Here is a 15188-nt window from a genome sequence, read left to right on the forward strand (position 1 = left end):
GCAGGTATTTGAAAATATCTACATTGGTCAGTCCAAAATTGCGTTTTAATTCTGTCATGGAAATAAATATGTTCCTGTTACCAAGTCATTTTATCAAATCAAATCATTTTATGGTTTCCATTCTTTTAGATTTTCATATGGACCAATTTATCGGAGATTTCTGAAAAGCTATTCAATGATTGTTCCATAGGTTGTATTTTTAGGGAGTAATATTGCTTCTTGTAAAATACCTTTAATTTGATTTTATATTGTTATATTGTTCTGAACTATGAAGTTGTTCATGTTCTTAGCTTTATCCATTGAAAATAGACTAAAACAAAAATAAATTATTCTTGGGATGAGGATGCACATCTTTTTTACTCATATAACAGACCCCATTTCAAAGGTAACAAGCACTCATTAATTAAGATCAGGTGTGGCCAATTAGTGGGCGCGACCAACCCACCTGAACACACTTTACAAGGTAGAGGATAGAGTTTTGTTGATGCTGAGAACAAAATCTATATGTTTTTACATAACAGTCTTCAAACATTCTCCATTACAACAATTTTCTTGTGTTTTTTTTAATAGAAAGTTCTCTTGTATTTTTTAAAATTGTATTACTTTCTCAGAAATCCAAGCAACTATCCTGCACCATTCCCAGAAAAGTTGTGGGAAGGTTGTATGCAAAATAACCACAGGACAATCAAGCACTTGCCAAGCTCTAAAACATATTGTTCTCAGAACGTAACTGATAATGGACTAGTGATAAGAGTATCAGGTTTAGATACAGTGCAATATACAGAGAGCATGATCACTTTTCACAGTGAGTCACTACTTTGAAGACATGCAACAACCTTATCCCATTTCATTTTGACTGTGTAAGTCATTTATTGTACTGTTGAACTATTGAAAAGCCTCGTTGGTTCCGAGAAAAGCGCTATATAAATCCAATATTATATTCTGAAATTAAATACCCATCTCTGGTTCCACAGTATCTGCATCAGGCACTCTATCCAACGCAGCAGTTACTACTATCCAACCACTATCAAATACAGCCAGTGCATCCCAACCAGCCAACACAGCCACTTCATCCAGTGCAACCACACCATCCTGTTTGACCCGTCGATGTCTGGCCAGCATGCTGATTGCGAAAGAAGCTCGGAGTCCGCCACAGTCTCCACGGTGCATCTCAATTATCCGTGTGCCGTCAATCGTGTACGAAACTCTGTCTGTCGTAAGTCCCTTTCCTTTTAATGGAGTTTTCTGCAATGTGATGAGTTTCAGAGATAACATATTGACATTTCTATCACTATGTGATGAATTATCCTCTTCCTAATAAGGATACAAAAACCTCCGCTTCGAGAGTCGTCTGGAAGTCCCGCTGGTAAGTACCCTCTTAGGAAAAAAAAAAAAAAAAAGGTGCTATAACCTAAAATGGTTCTCCGGCTGTCTTCATAGGAGAACCTTTTGAGGAACCCTATTTGATTCCAGGTACAAACCCTTTGGGTTCAATGTAGAATCCTTTCCACAGAGGGTTTGACCTGGAACCAAAAAGAGTTTTCCTATGAGGACAGCTGAAGAACCCTTTGGAACCCCTTATTCTAAGAGTGTAGGCACAAAACATCCAGAGACATTCAAGTAAATGGGACATTTTGAAATACCACTCATTATGATTATACACTACAGTCTTGGGAAGACCCTGATTTATCATGGGACACATCAGTCTATCATCATGATATGGTGGTCCTGCCTGTCAGCAAAATCTGACTCCTGAACTCCATGTGACTAATGGGTGAGTCCACTAACAACAGAATACAATAACTTACGTTATGTTTAATTATAATTTTTCATTTAGATTTTATAACAGTCAATTTATGTGTAATCTTCTAAATAGCGAGTGAAACATGGACAGAATTAAAGACAGTACTAATATGTTTTAAGTGTCCAAATGTTTAGGTGTGACAGTTTTAGTAGATCAATCCTCAGTTGTCTGTCCTCAACCTCTCATGTCTAAAGAGTGCAAACAACGATGAAGCACAGCAACAAGGACTTGCTGGTGCACAGCAACGGGACTATAGAGCACATGGTCATCATGAACACTGTGGTGGGCTGTGAAGTCAATCTGTACAACTACCCCTTCGCTTCAGATTTCTGTGCCATCGCCCTGAATGTGTGGGCAATTAGTGGTAAGTGCATCATTTCAAACTTCATTTTGTCTGCTAAATGGCTCTTGCACACCATTATTTACCAAAGCTCTTACTAACCAAAACAACAAACCAAAAAAATAGTTGTCTGTATAGCCTAATGCAATTTAGTATATAATGCATTTCAGTTTATTTGTCATCTTTGGAATTTCCTATGCATCCTGACTTTCTAGCATTTCTTTTGGTGCTTGTTAGTGGTCTGGACACAGTGTGGGGCCATACTTAAGAACGTTACGAACGTTAGAAAACGTTTTTTTAATGTTAAAGTTCAAGCATCAGACAATTAACATTGTTGATGTAGTTGCATGTGATCAAAGGCTGTATGTTAACTGTTCCCATGACATAACCTGGCAGATTTATCCATATGCTAACCTCATCAGATGGCAATGATTATTTCCTGTAACAAATTCCGCATCCGGCCATCAAAGACCTTAAACTTTTTTGTTGTCCCCTTCTAAAGATTCCATCTTTAACTAAAGTTATCTCCCAAATTAAATAATGTTAATTCATAAGTTAAGAACAAATCATAATTATATTAACAACATAACAAATGCAAGCTCTAATTCGTTGTATAGCCTAGTTCAAGGTGGTGGCGTGAAATAGACATGTGTAGGTAAATGGTAAGCTTTCGCCTAGCCTCAAAGCGGAAGTTCAGGATTTTACAACTTTATGTTCGATGGTTCCTCACCCTAAAAGTAGTATGGGCAAGGAGAAACTGTAATCCATGGTTCGGTTTTCTCTGAACAGCCACTACAAACTTCAGCTAACTTTAGCCACCGCTAACAAAAAATCTATGCGAGTGAAAAGGGAAATCATGCAATTGTCAATTTTACAAAATCATTTTTTAAATTTGTGGTAGTTTTTCCATCCCCTCCTGAGAACCAAGCTAAAACTGAACAAAGAGCCTAAAATCCAGGAATGAACGAAAGCAAATATGTTGTGGACCGTTACACCCCTAATGGCTATTGATATAAAACATTGTTTTTGTTATAAACTATGGTATGATCTTTGAGTGAGAGAACTAGTATCAAATATCTGCTTTTCCAGGATGTGGCATGTTCCTGGACTTTGGGAATGTGAGCACAACTAGCGCAAACCGTGGGGACTGGCTAACCGAGGAGGTGGAACTCAATGCTAAAGGAGGCAGAGATGATCGCAACTATCTATGGGTTAGTGAGTGCTCCTGGTGCATTCTATCTATGGGTTAGTGAGTGCTCCTGGTGATTTCAGTAGTTTATGGGACATGTAGAGAGTATCTATGGGTTAGTGAGTGTTCCTGGTGATTTCAGTAGTTTATGGGATATGTAGAGTAAAGTATCTCTATCTGATCTGATTTCAGTAGTTTATGTGGGATATGTAGAGTAAAAGTACTCTTTATCTATGGGTTAGTGAGTGTTCCTGGTGATTTCAGTAGTTTATGTGGGATATGTAGAGTAAAGTATCTTTATCTATGGGTTAGTGAGTGCTGCTGGTGATTTCAGTAGTTTATGTGGGATATGTAGAGTAAAGTATCTCTATCTATGGGTTAGTGAGTGCTGCTGGTGATTTCAGTAGTTTATGTGGGATATGTAGAGTAAAGTATCTCTATCTATGGGTTAGTGAGTGCTGCTGGTGATTTCAGTAGTTTATGTGGGATATGTAGAGTAAAGTATCTCTATCTATGGGTTAGTGAGTGTTCCTGGTGATTTCAGTTGTATTTTATTTATGTGGGACATGTAAAGGTACCTTATTTTTATGGGCAAAGCTTAAACATTTACACTCAAAAGACACTTATTCAAAACAAATGATTTCTGCCTGGCTTTTTATTTTATTTATTTAAACTTTATTTAACTAGGCAATTCATAGAACTCTTATTTACAATGACGGCCTACCAAAAGGCAAAAGGCCTCCTCGTGACGGGGGCTGATAAAATAAATATATATATATATATATATATATATATATATATATATATATATATATATCACATACATACATATATAGTCAATAACACAACACTACATATGAGACCTAAGACAAAAACATAGCAAGCCAGCAACACATGACAACACAGCATGTTAGCAACATAACATGACAAAAACATGGTAGCAACACAGCATGGTAGCAACACAACATGGTAGCAACACATGACAACACAACATCATGGTAGCAACACAACATCATGGTAGCAACACAACATGGTAGCAACACAGCATGGTAGCAACACAACATGACAACAACATGGTAGCAACACATGACAACACAGCATGGTAGCAACACAACATCATGGTAGCAACACAACATGGTAGCACACAACATGACAACAACATGGTAGCAACGCATGACAACACAGCATGGTAGCAGCACAAAACATGGTACAAACATTATTGGGCACAGACAACAGCACAAAGGGCAAGAAGGTACAGACAACAATACATCATGCAAAGCAGCCACAACTGTCAGTAAGAGTGTCCATGATTGAGTCTTTGAATGAAGAGATTGAGATAAAACTGTCCAGTTTGAGTGATTGTTGCAGCTCGTTCCGGTCACTACCTGCAGGGAACTGAAAAGACGAGCGACCCAGGGATGTGTGTGCTTTGGGGACCTTTAACAGAATGTGACTGGCAGAACAGGTGTTGTATGGAGGATGAGGGCTGCAGTAGATATCTCAGATAGGGGGTGTGAGACCTAAGAGGGTTTTATAAATAAGCATCAACCAGTGGGTCTTGCGACGGGTATACAGAGACGCCCAGTTTACAGAGGAGTATAGAGTGCAGTGATGTGTCCTATAAGGAGCCGACTGATAAAGAACATCTAGCCACTCGAGAGAACCCTTACCTACCGATCTATAAATTATGTCTCCGTAATCTAGCATGGGTAGGATGGTCATCTGAATCAGGGTTAGTTTGGCAGCTGGGGTGAAAGAGGAGTGATTACGATAGAAGAAACCAAGTCTAGATTTAACTTTAGCCTGCAGCTTTGATATGTGCTGAGAGAAGGACAGTGTACCGTCTAGCCATACTCCCAAATGCTTGTATGAGGTGACTACTTCAAGCTCTAACCCCTCAGAGGTAGTAAACACACCTGTGGGGAGAGGGGCATTCTTCTTACAGAACAACATGACCTTTGTTTTGAGGTGTTCAGAACAAGGTTAAGGGTAGAGAAAGCTTGCTGGACACTAAGAAAGCTTTGTTGTAGAGCATTTAACACAAACTCCTGGGAGGGGCCAGCTGACTATAAGACTATCATCTACATATAAATGGATGAGAGAGCTTCCTACTGCCTGAGCTATGTTGATGCAAATTGAGAAGAGTGTGGGGTCTAGGATTGAGACTTGGGGTACTCCCTTGGTGACAGGCAGTAGCTGAGACAGCAGATTTTCTGACTTTAAACACTGCACTCTGAGGTAGTTAGCAAACCAGGCCAAAGACCCCCAGAGACACCAATACTCCTTAGCCGGCTTATCTGTCTGTCTTCACAGGTATTGCTGAAAATGCGGTCCGAAACCCGTTTCTATCCCTGGTCCTGCCCAGTATACTAATCATCTTGGCTGATGTAGGCAGCTTCGCCCTGCCGCTGGGAGAGAGTAAGCGCATCCCCTTCAAGGTTAAACTGGTTCTCAGCTTCATCATGTTCCTCAACATCCTCAAGGACCTTCTGCCTGGAGGAGGCCAGTGCAGCCCCATCATCCGTGAGTATCCTGTGTGTAATGCACCAGAATGAAACAGCATTTTGTTATAAATGGTGTGTATGTATCGGAGTTAGAGCAACTGCACCAAAAAAGCTAAACATTCCTATTGTAAACGGCCAATCAGAAACATTTATTCTATTGTAAAAATTGACTACAAAGTGTAAAAAGGGGCATTTTTGTCGTAAAATCAGCCTCTTCCAAAACTGAATTTGGTACCTAAGTGTGTCACAGCGTAAATTAAGGTTGGGTTTGGATTCCAATCATGTCATCAATTCATGTCCCCTTTTGCCCAGGTTGTTTGTGGAAGAGTGGGCAAGTTTGTTTTGCATGTTTTGCATGAAATCAGTCAATTGAAATAAATTCATTAGGCCCTAATCTATGGAATTTACATGACTGGCAATACAGATATGCATCTGTTGGTCACAGATACTTGGATCAGAAAACCAGTCAGTATCTGGTGTGACCACTATTTGCCTCATGCAGTGCGACACTCCTTCACATAGAGTTGACCAGGCTGTTGCTTGTGGCCTGTGGAATTTTGTCCCACTCCTCTTCAATGGTTGTGCAAAGTTGCTGGATATTGGCGGGAACTGGAACATGCTGTTGGAACACACGTTGATCCAGAGCATCCCAAACTTGCTCAATGGGTGCCATGTCTGAGTTTGCAGGCCATGGAAGAACTGGGAAATGTTCAGCTTCGAGGAATTGTGTACAGATTCTTGCGACATGGGGCAGTACATTATCATTCTGAAGCATGGTGATGGCGGTGGATGAATGGCACGACAATGGGCCTCAGGATCTCGTCACGGTAACTCTGATTTCAAATTACCCTTGATAAAATGCAATTGTGTTTGTTGTCCGTAGCTTATGACTGCCCATACCATAACCCCACCTCCACCATGGGACACTCTGTTCACAACGTTGCAAACCGCTCACCCACACAACGCCACACACGCTGTCTGCCATCTGCCCGGTACAGCTGAAACCAGGATTAATCCATGAAGAGCACACTTCTCCAGTGTGCCAGTGGCCATCGAAGGTATAGGATTTTCCCTATGAAGTCTGTTACGACGCCCGTCAGGTTAAGACCCTGGTAAAGACCACGAGCAGGCAGATGCGCTTCCCTGAGACTGGTTCTGACAGCTTGTGCAGAAAGTCTTCGGTTGTGCAAACCCACAGGTTCATCAGCTGTCCGGGTGGCTCGTCTCAGACCATTATAGGATCAGCCGTCTTGCTTCAGGGGGAGATGTGGCGATATGCTGATGTCTACAGTATCTGATGACGTTATGTCAAGTTCATAAACACACTGCCAGGCATGCACAGTACAACCTGTGATGTTCTATACTGAACCAAAATATAAAACGCAACATGTAAAGTGTTGGTCCCATGTTTCATGAGCTGAAATAAAAGATCCCAGAAACATTCCATATGCACAAAAAGCTTTTTTCTCTCAAATGTTATGCACACATTTGTTTACATCCCTGTTAGTGAGCATTTCTCCTTTGCCAAGATAATCCATCCACCTGACAGGTGTGGCATATAAAGAAGCTGATTAAACAACATAATTCCACAGGTGCACCTTGTGCTGGGGGACAATAAAAGGCCACTCTAAAATGTGCAGTTTTGTCACAAAACACAATGTGTTGTAGGACCGCTGAGCTGACTGAAGACCGCGGGCATTCAACTCGCAGTAGTTGATATCATTTCCACGGTAACATGTATTTACATCACATGATGAAACTTTGAAACTATGTTGCAAGGTACATTCGCAGCAAGGTTATGTAGAACGAGTATCGCATTAAACATTCCAGACACTGGTTCTTGCCATCTTGGCATACTTTTGATTTGACAGAGCACTATGTGCTAGCCTAAGGTTAGACAGGCTAGCCTAAGGTTAGACAGGCTAGCCTAAGGTTAGACAGGCTAGCCTAAGGTTAGACAGGCTAGCCTAAGGTTAGACAGGCTAGCCTAAGGTTAGACAGGCTAGCCTAAGGTTAGACAGGCTAGCCTAAGGTTAGACAGGCTAGCCTAAGGTTAGACAGGCTAGCCTAAGGTTAGACAGGCTAGCCTAAGGTTAGACAGGCTAGCCTAAGGTTAGACAGGCTAGCCAGCTCCCCCCAGTTTGTCAAAACATATGGTCGATAAGAGTTTCTATTCGCCTCTTCTTTTCTACTTTAGCCTTCACACAGAACTGAATTAGATGATCATCTTGAGATGGCGAGTCACTCAGGTGGGGTGAAACCACAACCCAAAGACAACTTTTGTTTGGCTTCAATCACGACCGCTAGCATTTCATAATGAGACAAATCTAAAACAAGGCCAAATCAGGAAGTTCAGCCGCCCTTTAAGAATGTGCAGAAAGCTCACTCCACAGCTAGCTTGAAATGTTGCCAAGGGAGCTATCAAATTGGATATTTTTCTATAGCTCAATTGTTTGGTACGGTGTCAAGGTGGACGGCTGATGTGTGTTTGCGAGCAGAGTTTCACTATTTCCAGCCCGGTATGTTACAGGGACAGTAAAGAAAGATATACTGGTAGCAGCACACTGATGTCGGTTTCATGTATACAGGACCTCTCTGCCACCATATAACACTCACACATCTCTCTGTTGTTCTCCATAGGAAAGCACTTCTGTTTCTGTTTGGTCATCCTGGTGTTGAGCACGTTGCAGTCTATGGTGCTCACACGCCTGGCTAAGTGTGGCACTCTCTGGCCCTGCAGCCTCTCCAAGTCCAAAGACTCACTGCTTAAAGACACAGACAATGAAGACGGTAAACTTTTTCATTATTCTGTCATCTCAGTTATCCACAGAGCAAGATATATTTTTATCTGGTTGCCAAAGAAGACGTTACCAAACCTCCTTATTAGGACTGCCAGAGTTAATCAGTTAACGTTATCATTTTTGTGCACAATATTTTATTTATTTACTATTAATCGCATTGTGTGAAAGTGTTGAATACACTGAAAACATCAAATACATCATCTATACCGCAAAAATGTACAATACCATGTAAAAATAAGTGGACATTGAGATGAAATACTGTCCTTTCTTTGACCTAATTTGACTGTTACATTAGACAGAATCAAGACGTCAATATTCTTAATGTATCTTTGTATTTATAAATCCTAAAACTACAGCTCACTTTGGAATGTATTTCCCCCAGTTAATTGTTGACATCCCTAGTCTTTATGCAACCATTTATAACCTGACCATGATGTCATAATGACTTTATTGCAACCAGTCTACATTAAGGGGTACCCCATTTAAATATATGCTTATAGGGGGAATTTTAACCATTTACTTAAACCATTTACTGACAGTGTTACTGTTTGAGAGTTTTTTTTTTTTGTTGCCATGATTTCCAATTTGTGGTCAAATTTGACACGTGTTGGCACTTTTAGGGGGCAAAATAAATTGGCCACTTTTAGGGTTAAAAAAATAAAATCAGCACCATAAACAAGTCGAGGTATTTTGTTAATGCACAACCATTCTTACTCTCTAGCTGCAGTTGACGTCTTACCCAGCATATTTCTCGCATGTCCATAAAAATAATAATGTTATGTTAATCATGTAACCCTTTTTTCTGTCCTTTACTTTGTCTAGACTCCAAGTTTGATATTAAAGCCTCAGAGGAAGAGAAGAATACAGCCCTCCAGAAGGTGGTGAAGTTTCTCAACAAAATGGCTGCACAAGACCAGAAAAATGCTATACACCATCGCTTTGCCAACAAAGTGGACTTGATCTGTTTCTGTATCTATCTCACCATCCTCATTGTTTACTCATTCATCATTTTATTTTTCTCCTTTGGTTCTCGATGTGAGATCGACCATTTACAATTCTGGCATTAAATTCTGTATTTGCGTTTAACAATGATATTTAAATAAATATAAAGTGTGTACTCTTCAGTAGAGATTTAACAATATTTATTTCAATATGTTTGAGCTAAGAATTAAATTGATTAGGACTATGCATCCTACCTATGAAATACCTCTGCATATCTATCCATTTTCCATTCTTCCTGTGCCATCCAAATTCCTGCATAGCCTACTGGTCAACGTACTGTAGTCAAAAATAATGCGAACGATGACGTTCAGTGATGAAGATACGTCTAGCAACTTGCTGGTGCCGAGGCCCAGCATGATGACTCAATCACGATTTATGGTATTGTTTGAATGACTGACCCCTGTAATAGCCCCCAGATGGTCTAACACCTTATCAGTGGCAATCTCGATGAAAACACGTTCCTATGGAAGTCATGGGGGTCACTGATGCCAGGATAAGATGTGAAGACTGATGAAACTTGAATCGACTAAGTTAATGTTACTGTGTGAATGAAATTGTCATGTTTGGATTGTTTCAAGAGTTCATAAAGGGCTATGTATTTTGGTTTTATAATACTTTATAATATAATATGCTATGAACTTTGATATGTTTTATAGTAATATGCTATGAACTTAGATATGTTTTATAATACTATGCTATGTATTTTTCTACGCTGTTAAGACTTAGGATATTTTGTATTCTCTTTATCGTGAAGATTACTGGTATGTACCATTTGCTAATTGTATTCTTATTGCGTAACTGTAATAAATCGGATTACTTTCAAATAGATAAACCGTAGTCCTCACATTTGAGTAATATTCCTTGAATTATCATTTGGTGGAATGTCTAATGGTAAATGGTATTCACAATATACATAGCATATATGCTCTCTCTCTAACTGTGCATCTCTGAGCTAAGGTTAACTCAATAATGTAATGCTAGTACATCGATTGCAAGATATTAGCTCCTTGTTCCTTAGCCTCTTGATTGCCTAATGGTAAACCTACACACATCTTACAGTATTCCGAGTGGTGACGCAAGGCTTGCAACCTTGGCAATACCCACTGGATCCGATAATGGGCCCATAGTGTTCACATGATAATGGAGTCAGGTGGTATATCATAGTAGGGTCATAGACCCCTACACTAATTCTGTCATCCTCAGTGAAGTGAATGTTCACTATTCTACATTACCAGGTTGTTAGCTAGCTAGGTAACATGACTAAACAACCCACTGGGCAAAAACTGGTTGAATCAATGTTGTTTCCATGTCATTTCAACCCCCCAAAAATGAATGTAATGACATTGAATCAACATGGAAAACTGATTGGATTAGCAGAAAGTCATCAACACTAGGGCATTTCATATTTCTTCCACCCAGCTTTTAAACCAAATCCAATGATGTGGTGACATTTGTTGTTGAATTCATGTTAGTTGACAACTCATCCAAATTTAAATCAAAACTAAACGTTGAACTAACATTTGTGCCCAGTGGGAATGTTGTTTGTTATCAAACCCAAAAATAGCGACCCACAACATGGTTATATACAATGCGCATAACAAGAATAACAAGTAGCCTCTTAGAGAAAAGGGTTCCAAAAGGGTTCTGCGGCTGTCCCTATAGGTGAACCCTTTTTGGTTCCAGGTAGAACCCCTGTGGAAAGGGTTCTACATGGAACCTAAAAGGATTGTACCTGGAGCCAAAATGGGTTCTTCAAATGGTTATCCTATGGGGACAGCCTTGTTATCAAAGAATGGGGCACAACTTTTGAACGGTGTGGGCTACAGACACAGTTTTCAGCAATGGAAAGGCACAAGCATGATTGTGACGAAACTGTGCTCCGTTTGTCCTCTATGGCAGTCAGGGGTTACGTAAACCCTTAATGAATACATGGAAAGGGGACTGTAGCTGTAGTATAGATGCAGTGTGAAGGCCTTATATTATCTCCTAACTAAGCAGGTTCTCAACCTTCCTGTTTCAAATTTAAGAGTATTATCTGGTGAGAACGCATTAATTAAATATACCGGTGCTGTTGAGTGGAACAAACTATGACAGCAAGTCAGAGCCATGCCGACCATAACTTCATTTAAAAAGAATGTCAAAAGCTGGCGAACTGCAGCACTCCAAACGATTCCTTCTCGTTTGAGTTTGAGCAGAGACTGTGTGTATGTTTTGTGTCCATCATAACATTCAATAATACATTAATTGCATTTCATCTTGCACCATGCAATCAATTACCAGTCCTAAACATGTATTTTTCATCCTCTACAGTATGCTGTTATTGCTGCCTGCAGCATGATCTCTTTTATAGTTGTTGGTTGGAGCAGGTCTCCAGAGCCGCTGAGCCGGAGGAGTTTGTATTAAAGGCTCTGCATGGTCAATCTGACAGCTGCAGTGGTTGTACAGCACTTACTGCGATACGGGCTCTGCAAAAGTCAGAGCAGACATACAATGGCGTGCGAAATTATTCACCCCCTTGGCATTTTTCTGAATTTGTTACCTTACAACCTGGAATTAAAATAGATTTTTGGGGGGATTTGTATCATTTGATTTACACAACATGCCTACCACTTTGAAGATACAAAATATTTTTTATTGTGAAATAAACAAGAAAAAAAAGAAAACTTGAGCGTGCATAACTATTCACCCCTCCCCAAAGTCAATACTTTGTAGAGCCACCTTTTGCAGCAATTACAGCTGCAAGTCTCTTGGGGTGTCTATAAGCTTGGCACATCTAGCCACTGGGATTTTTGCCCATTCATCAAGGCTAAACTGCTCCAGCTCCTTCAAGTTGGATGGGTTCCGCTGGTGTACAGCAGTCTAAGTCATACCACAGATTCTCAATTGGATTGAGGTCTGGGTTTTGACTAGGCCATTCCAAGACATTTAAATGTTTCCCCTTAAACCACTAGAGTGACGCTTTAGCAGTTTGCTTAGGGTCATTATCCTGCTGGAAGGTGAACCTCCGTCCCAGTCTCAAATCTCTGGAAGACAAACAGGTTTCCCTCAATAATTTCCCTGTATTTAGTGCCATCCATCATTCCTTCAATTCTGACTAGTTTCCCAGTCCTGCCGATGAAAAACAGTCCAACAGCATGATGCTGCCACCATCATGCTTCACTGTGGGGATGCTGTTCTCGGGTGATGAGAGGTGTTGGGTTTGAGCCAGACATAGCGTTTTCCTTGATGGCCAAAATGCTCAATTTTAGTCTCATCTGACCAGAGTACCTTCTTCCATATGTTTGGCGAACACCAAACATGTTTGCTTATTTTTCTTTAAGCAATGGCTTTTTGGCCACTCTTTTCCAGCTCTGTGGAGTGCGGCTTAAAGTGGTCCTGTGGACAGATACTCCAATCTCCCCTGTGGAGCTTTGTAGCTCCTTCAGAGTTATCTTTAGTCACTTTGTTGCCTCTCTGATTAATGCCCTCCTTGCCTGGTCTGTGAGTTTTGGTGGGCGGCCCTCTCTTGGCAGGTTTGTTGTAGTGCCATATTCTTTCAATTTTTTAAGAATTGAATGGTGCTCCGTGGGATGTTCAAAGTTTGGATATTTTTTTATAACCCAACCCTGATCTGTACTTCTCCACAACTTTGTCCCTGACCTGTTTGGAGAGCTCCTTGGGCTTCATGGTGCCACTTGCTTAGTGGTGTTGCAGACTCTGGGGCCTTTCAGAACAGGTGTATATATACTGAGATCATGTGACAGATCATGTGACACACAGGTGGACTTTATTAGATATATAGATTATATATATTTGTTTGCACACAGGTGGACTTTATTTAACTAATTATGTGACTTCTGAAGATAATTGGTTGCACCAGATCTGATTTAGGGGCTTCAAAGCAATGGGGGTGAATACATATGCACAAACCACTTTTCCATTTTTTTATTTTTTAGAATTATTTGAAACATGTTATTTTTTAAATTTCACTTCACCAATTTGGACTGTTTTGTGTCCATTACTTCAATAAAAATCTATTTAAATTACAGGTTGTAATGCAACAAATAGGACAAAATTAAAGGAGGATGAATAGTTTTGCAAGGCACTGTACTTTTTACGCTTTGCAGAACAGCGCTGTTATGAAGGGAGTTGTCAAGGAATTTAGTTTGTGTTTATACAGGACCTCCCACCCCCACCTACCGTCAACCAATCATGTCAATGCGGAGTTATACTGAGCTCTCCGCATTGTTACAAAATTTGAGAGGTGCACAGCGATGCGGTACCTGCTGTAGTTTGGCCCAGGTCTGCATGCGCCCGGAGGCGCCATGCCATTGCGTAACACCCTCCATACGAAGCCCCTACGATCACATTGGCGGTTCAAGCATAAATTGGCTTTTAATCTGCTGTAGTCATTGCAGCCAGCAGGTCAAATGAACAACGAAATGAACGAGTCTCTCAGTTAAAAACTAGTCATGACTCTCGAGTCAGTAAAAGAGTCATTAAAAATAACAAATTGTTCGCAAACTGCACATCACTACTGGAGAGACCCCTACTTATTTGTACAGTAGTTGGCAGTGTGATGGAGCCCTCCTGACTGATTCAGTTCATATTCAAATCAGAGTAAATGTCTGTGAGTAAATCTGGAATGTGGTTCAAATTGAGGTACAGAGAGCAGCCATTCAAGGTCAACCTTTTCTGCAACAGTTGATTCCATCTGTTGAGCATTAACTCCATGGTTTATGTTCTATTCTTTTACATTCTTAACATGGACATTAAATTGTGTGATAAAAATAACTTCTATATATTCTGTGATGCAGCAACCTACTACAATATTTTTGTTATTGTTGAATTTTACAGTGTTAAATGATCATATTTGACAAAAATCTGTTGGAAATTATAATCAGTGTTTTACTGTTGCATTGAGACTACAGTTGACCACACATCTGTTGAGCATTAACATATACATGTCCTAAATCTAGACTACAGTTGAGCCATATACACATCTGTTGAGCATTAACATATACATGTCCTAAATCTAGACTACAGTTGACCACACATCTGTGCATTAACATATACATGTCCTAAATCTAGACTACAGTTGACCACACATCTGTTGTGCATTAACATATACATGTCCTAACAAACTAGACTGTTGACCTAAATCTGTTGAGCATTAACATATACATGTCCTACAGTTGACCACACATCTGTTGTGCATTAACTACATGTCCTAAATCTAGAATACACCACACATCTGTTGTGCAACACTTGACCCCCTTACTGGAGAAGAAACAAATGTCTGTACAGTTGAAAACGGTTTTGTCCTGTAGAAAAAAAAATATTGTTGACAAAAAAATATACATAACAATACTCAGCTGCCAAAACAATCAATATTATAGTGGTTTATTTTGATTATATGATATTAGTAGCTGTAAATGAAATTTTCTTCCAAGCTGTGCACAACAGAGTTAAGTGGCCATTTACTGACTCTGAAATGGTACCCTGCTGTAAATGTTCACAATAAATAGCCAAGGAGAGAAGCATGGGGACTAGTCTTGATAAATCAATC

At 40.0% G+C, this 15188-nt stretch overlaps 1 protein-coding gene and 1 long non-coding RNA gene across 2 annotated transcripts; both read left to right on the forward strand.

Annotated features, from left to right (window-relative positions):
* The first annotated feature begins 711 nt into the window (after positions 1-711).
* On the forward strand, positions 712-1217 carry LOC121845428. Its single transcript, XR_006082560.1, has 2 exons — positions 712-860; positions 975-1217. It is a non-coding gene; the product is annotated as an uncharacterized LOC121845428 (long non-coding RNA).
* Positions 1218-2011: 794 nt separating this feature from the next.
* LOC121845423 (5-hydroxytryptamine receptor 3A-like) lies at positions 2012-9762 on the forward strand. The gene is made up of 5 exons (XM_042316773.1): positions 2012-2168; positions 3234-3359; positions 5647-5856; positions 8478-8627; positions 9461-9762. Exons 1-5 carry the CDS (start codon positions 2012-2014, stop codon positions 9703-9705), a joined length of 888 nt encoding a protein of 295 aa, XP_042172707.1. The 3' UTR covers positions 9706-9762.
* The last annotated feature ends 5426 nt before the right edge of the window (positions 9763-15188 follow it).

This window comes from Oncorhynchus tshawytscha, unplaced genomic scaffold, assembly GCF_018296145.1.
Source record: "Oncorhynchus tshawytscha isolate Ot180627B unplaced genomic scaffold, Otsh_v2.0 Un_contig_12034_pilon_pilon, whole genome shotgun sequence".
Taxonomy (NCBI): domain Eukaryota; kingdom Metazoa; phylum Chordata; class Actinopteri; order Salmoniformes; family Salmonidae; genus Oncorhynchus; species Oncorhynchus tshawytscha.

Coding starts and splice junctions, on each gene's coding strand:
- LOC121845423 (XM_042316773.1), top strand. CDS start 2,012: ATGAAGCACAGCAACAAGGACTTGCTGGTGCACAGCAACGGGACTATA. Junction 3,360..5,646: donor TCGCAACTATCTATGGGTTA/GTGAGTGCTCCT, acceptor CTGTCTTCACAG/GTATTGCTGAAAATGCGGTC. Junction 5,857..8,477: donor CCAGTGCAGCCCCATCATCC/GTGAGTATCCTG, acceptor TGTTCTCCATAG/GAAAGCACTTCTGTTTCTGT.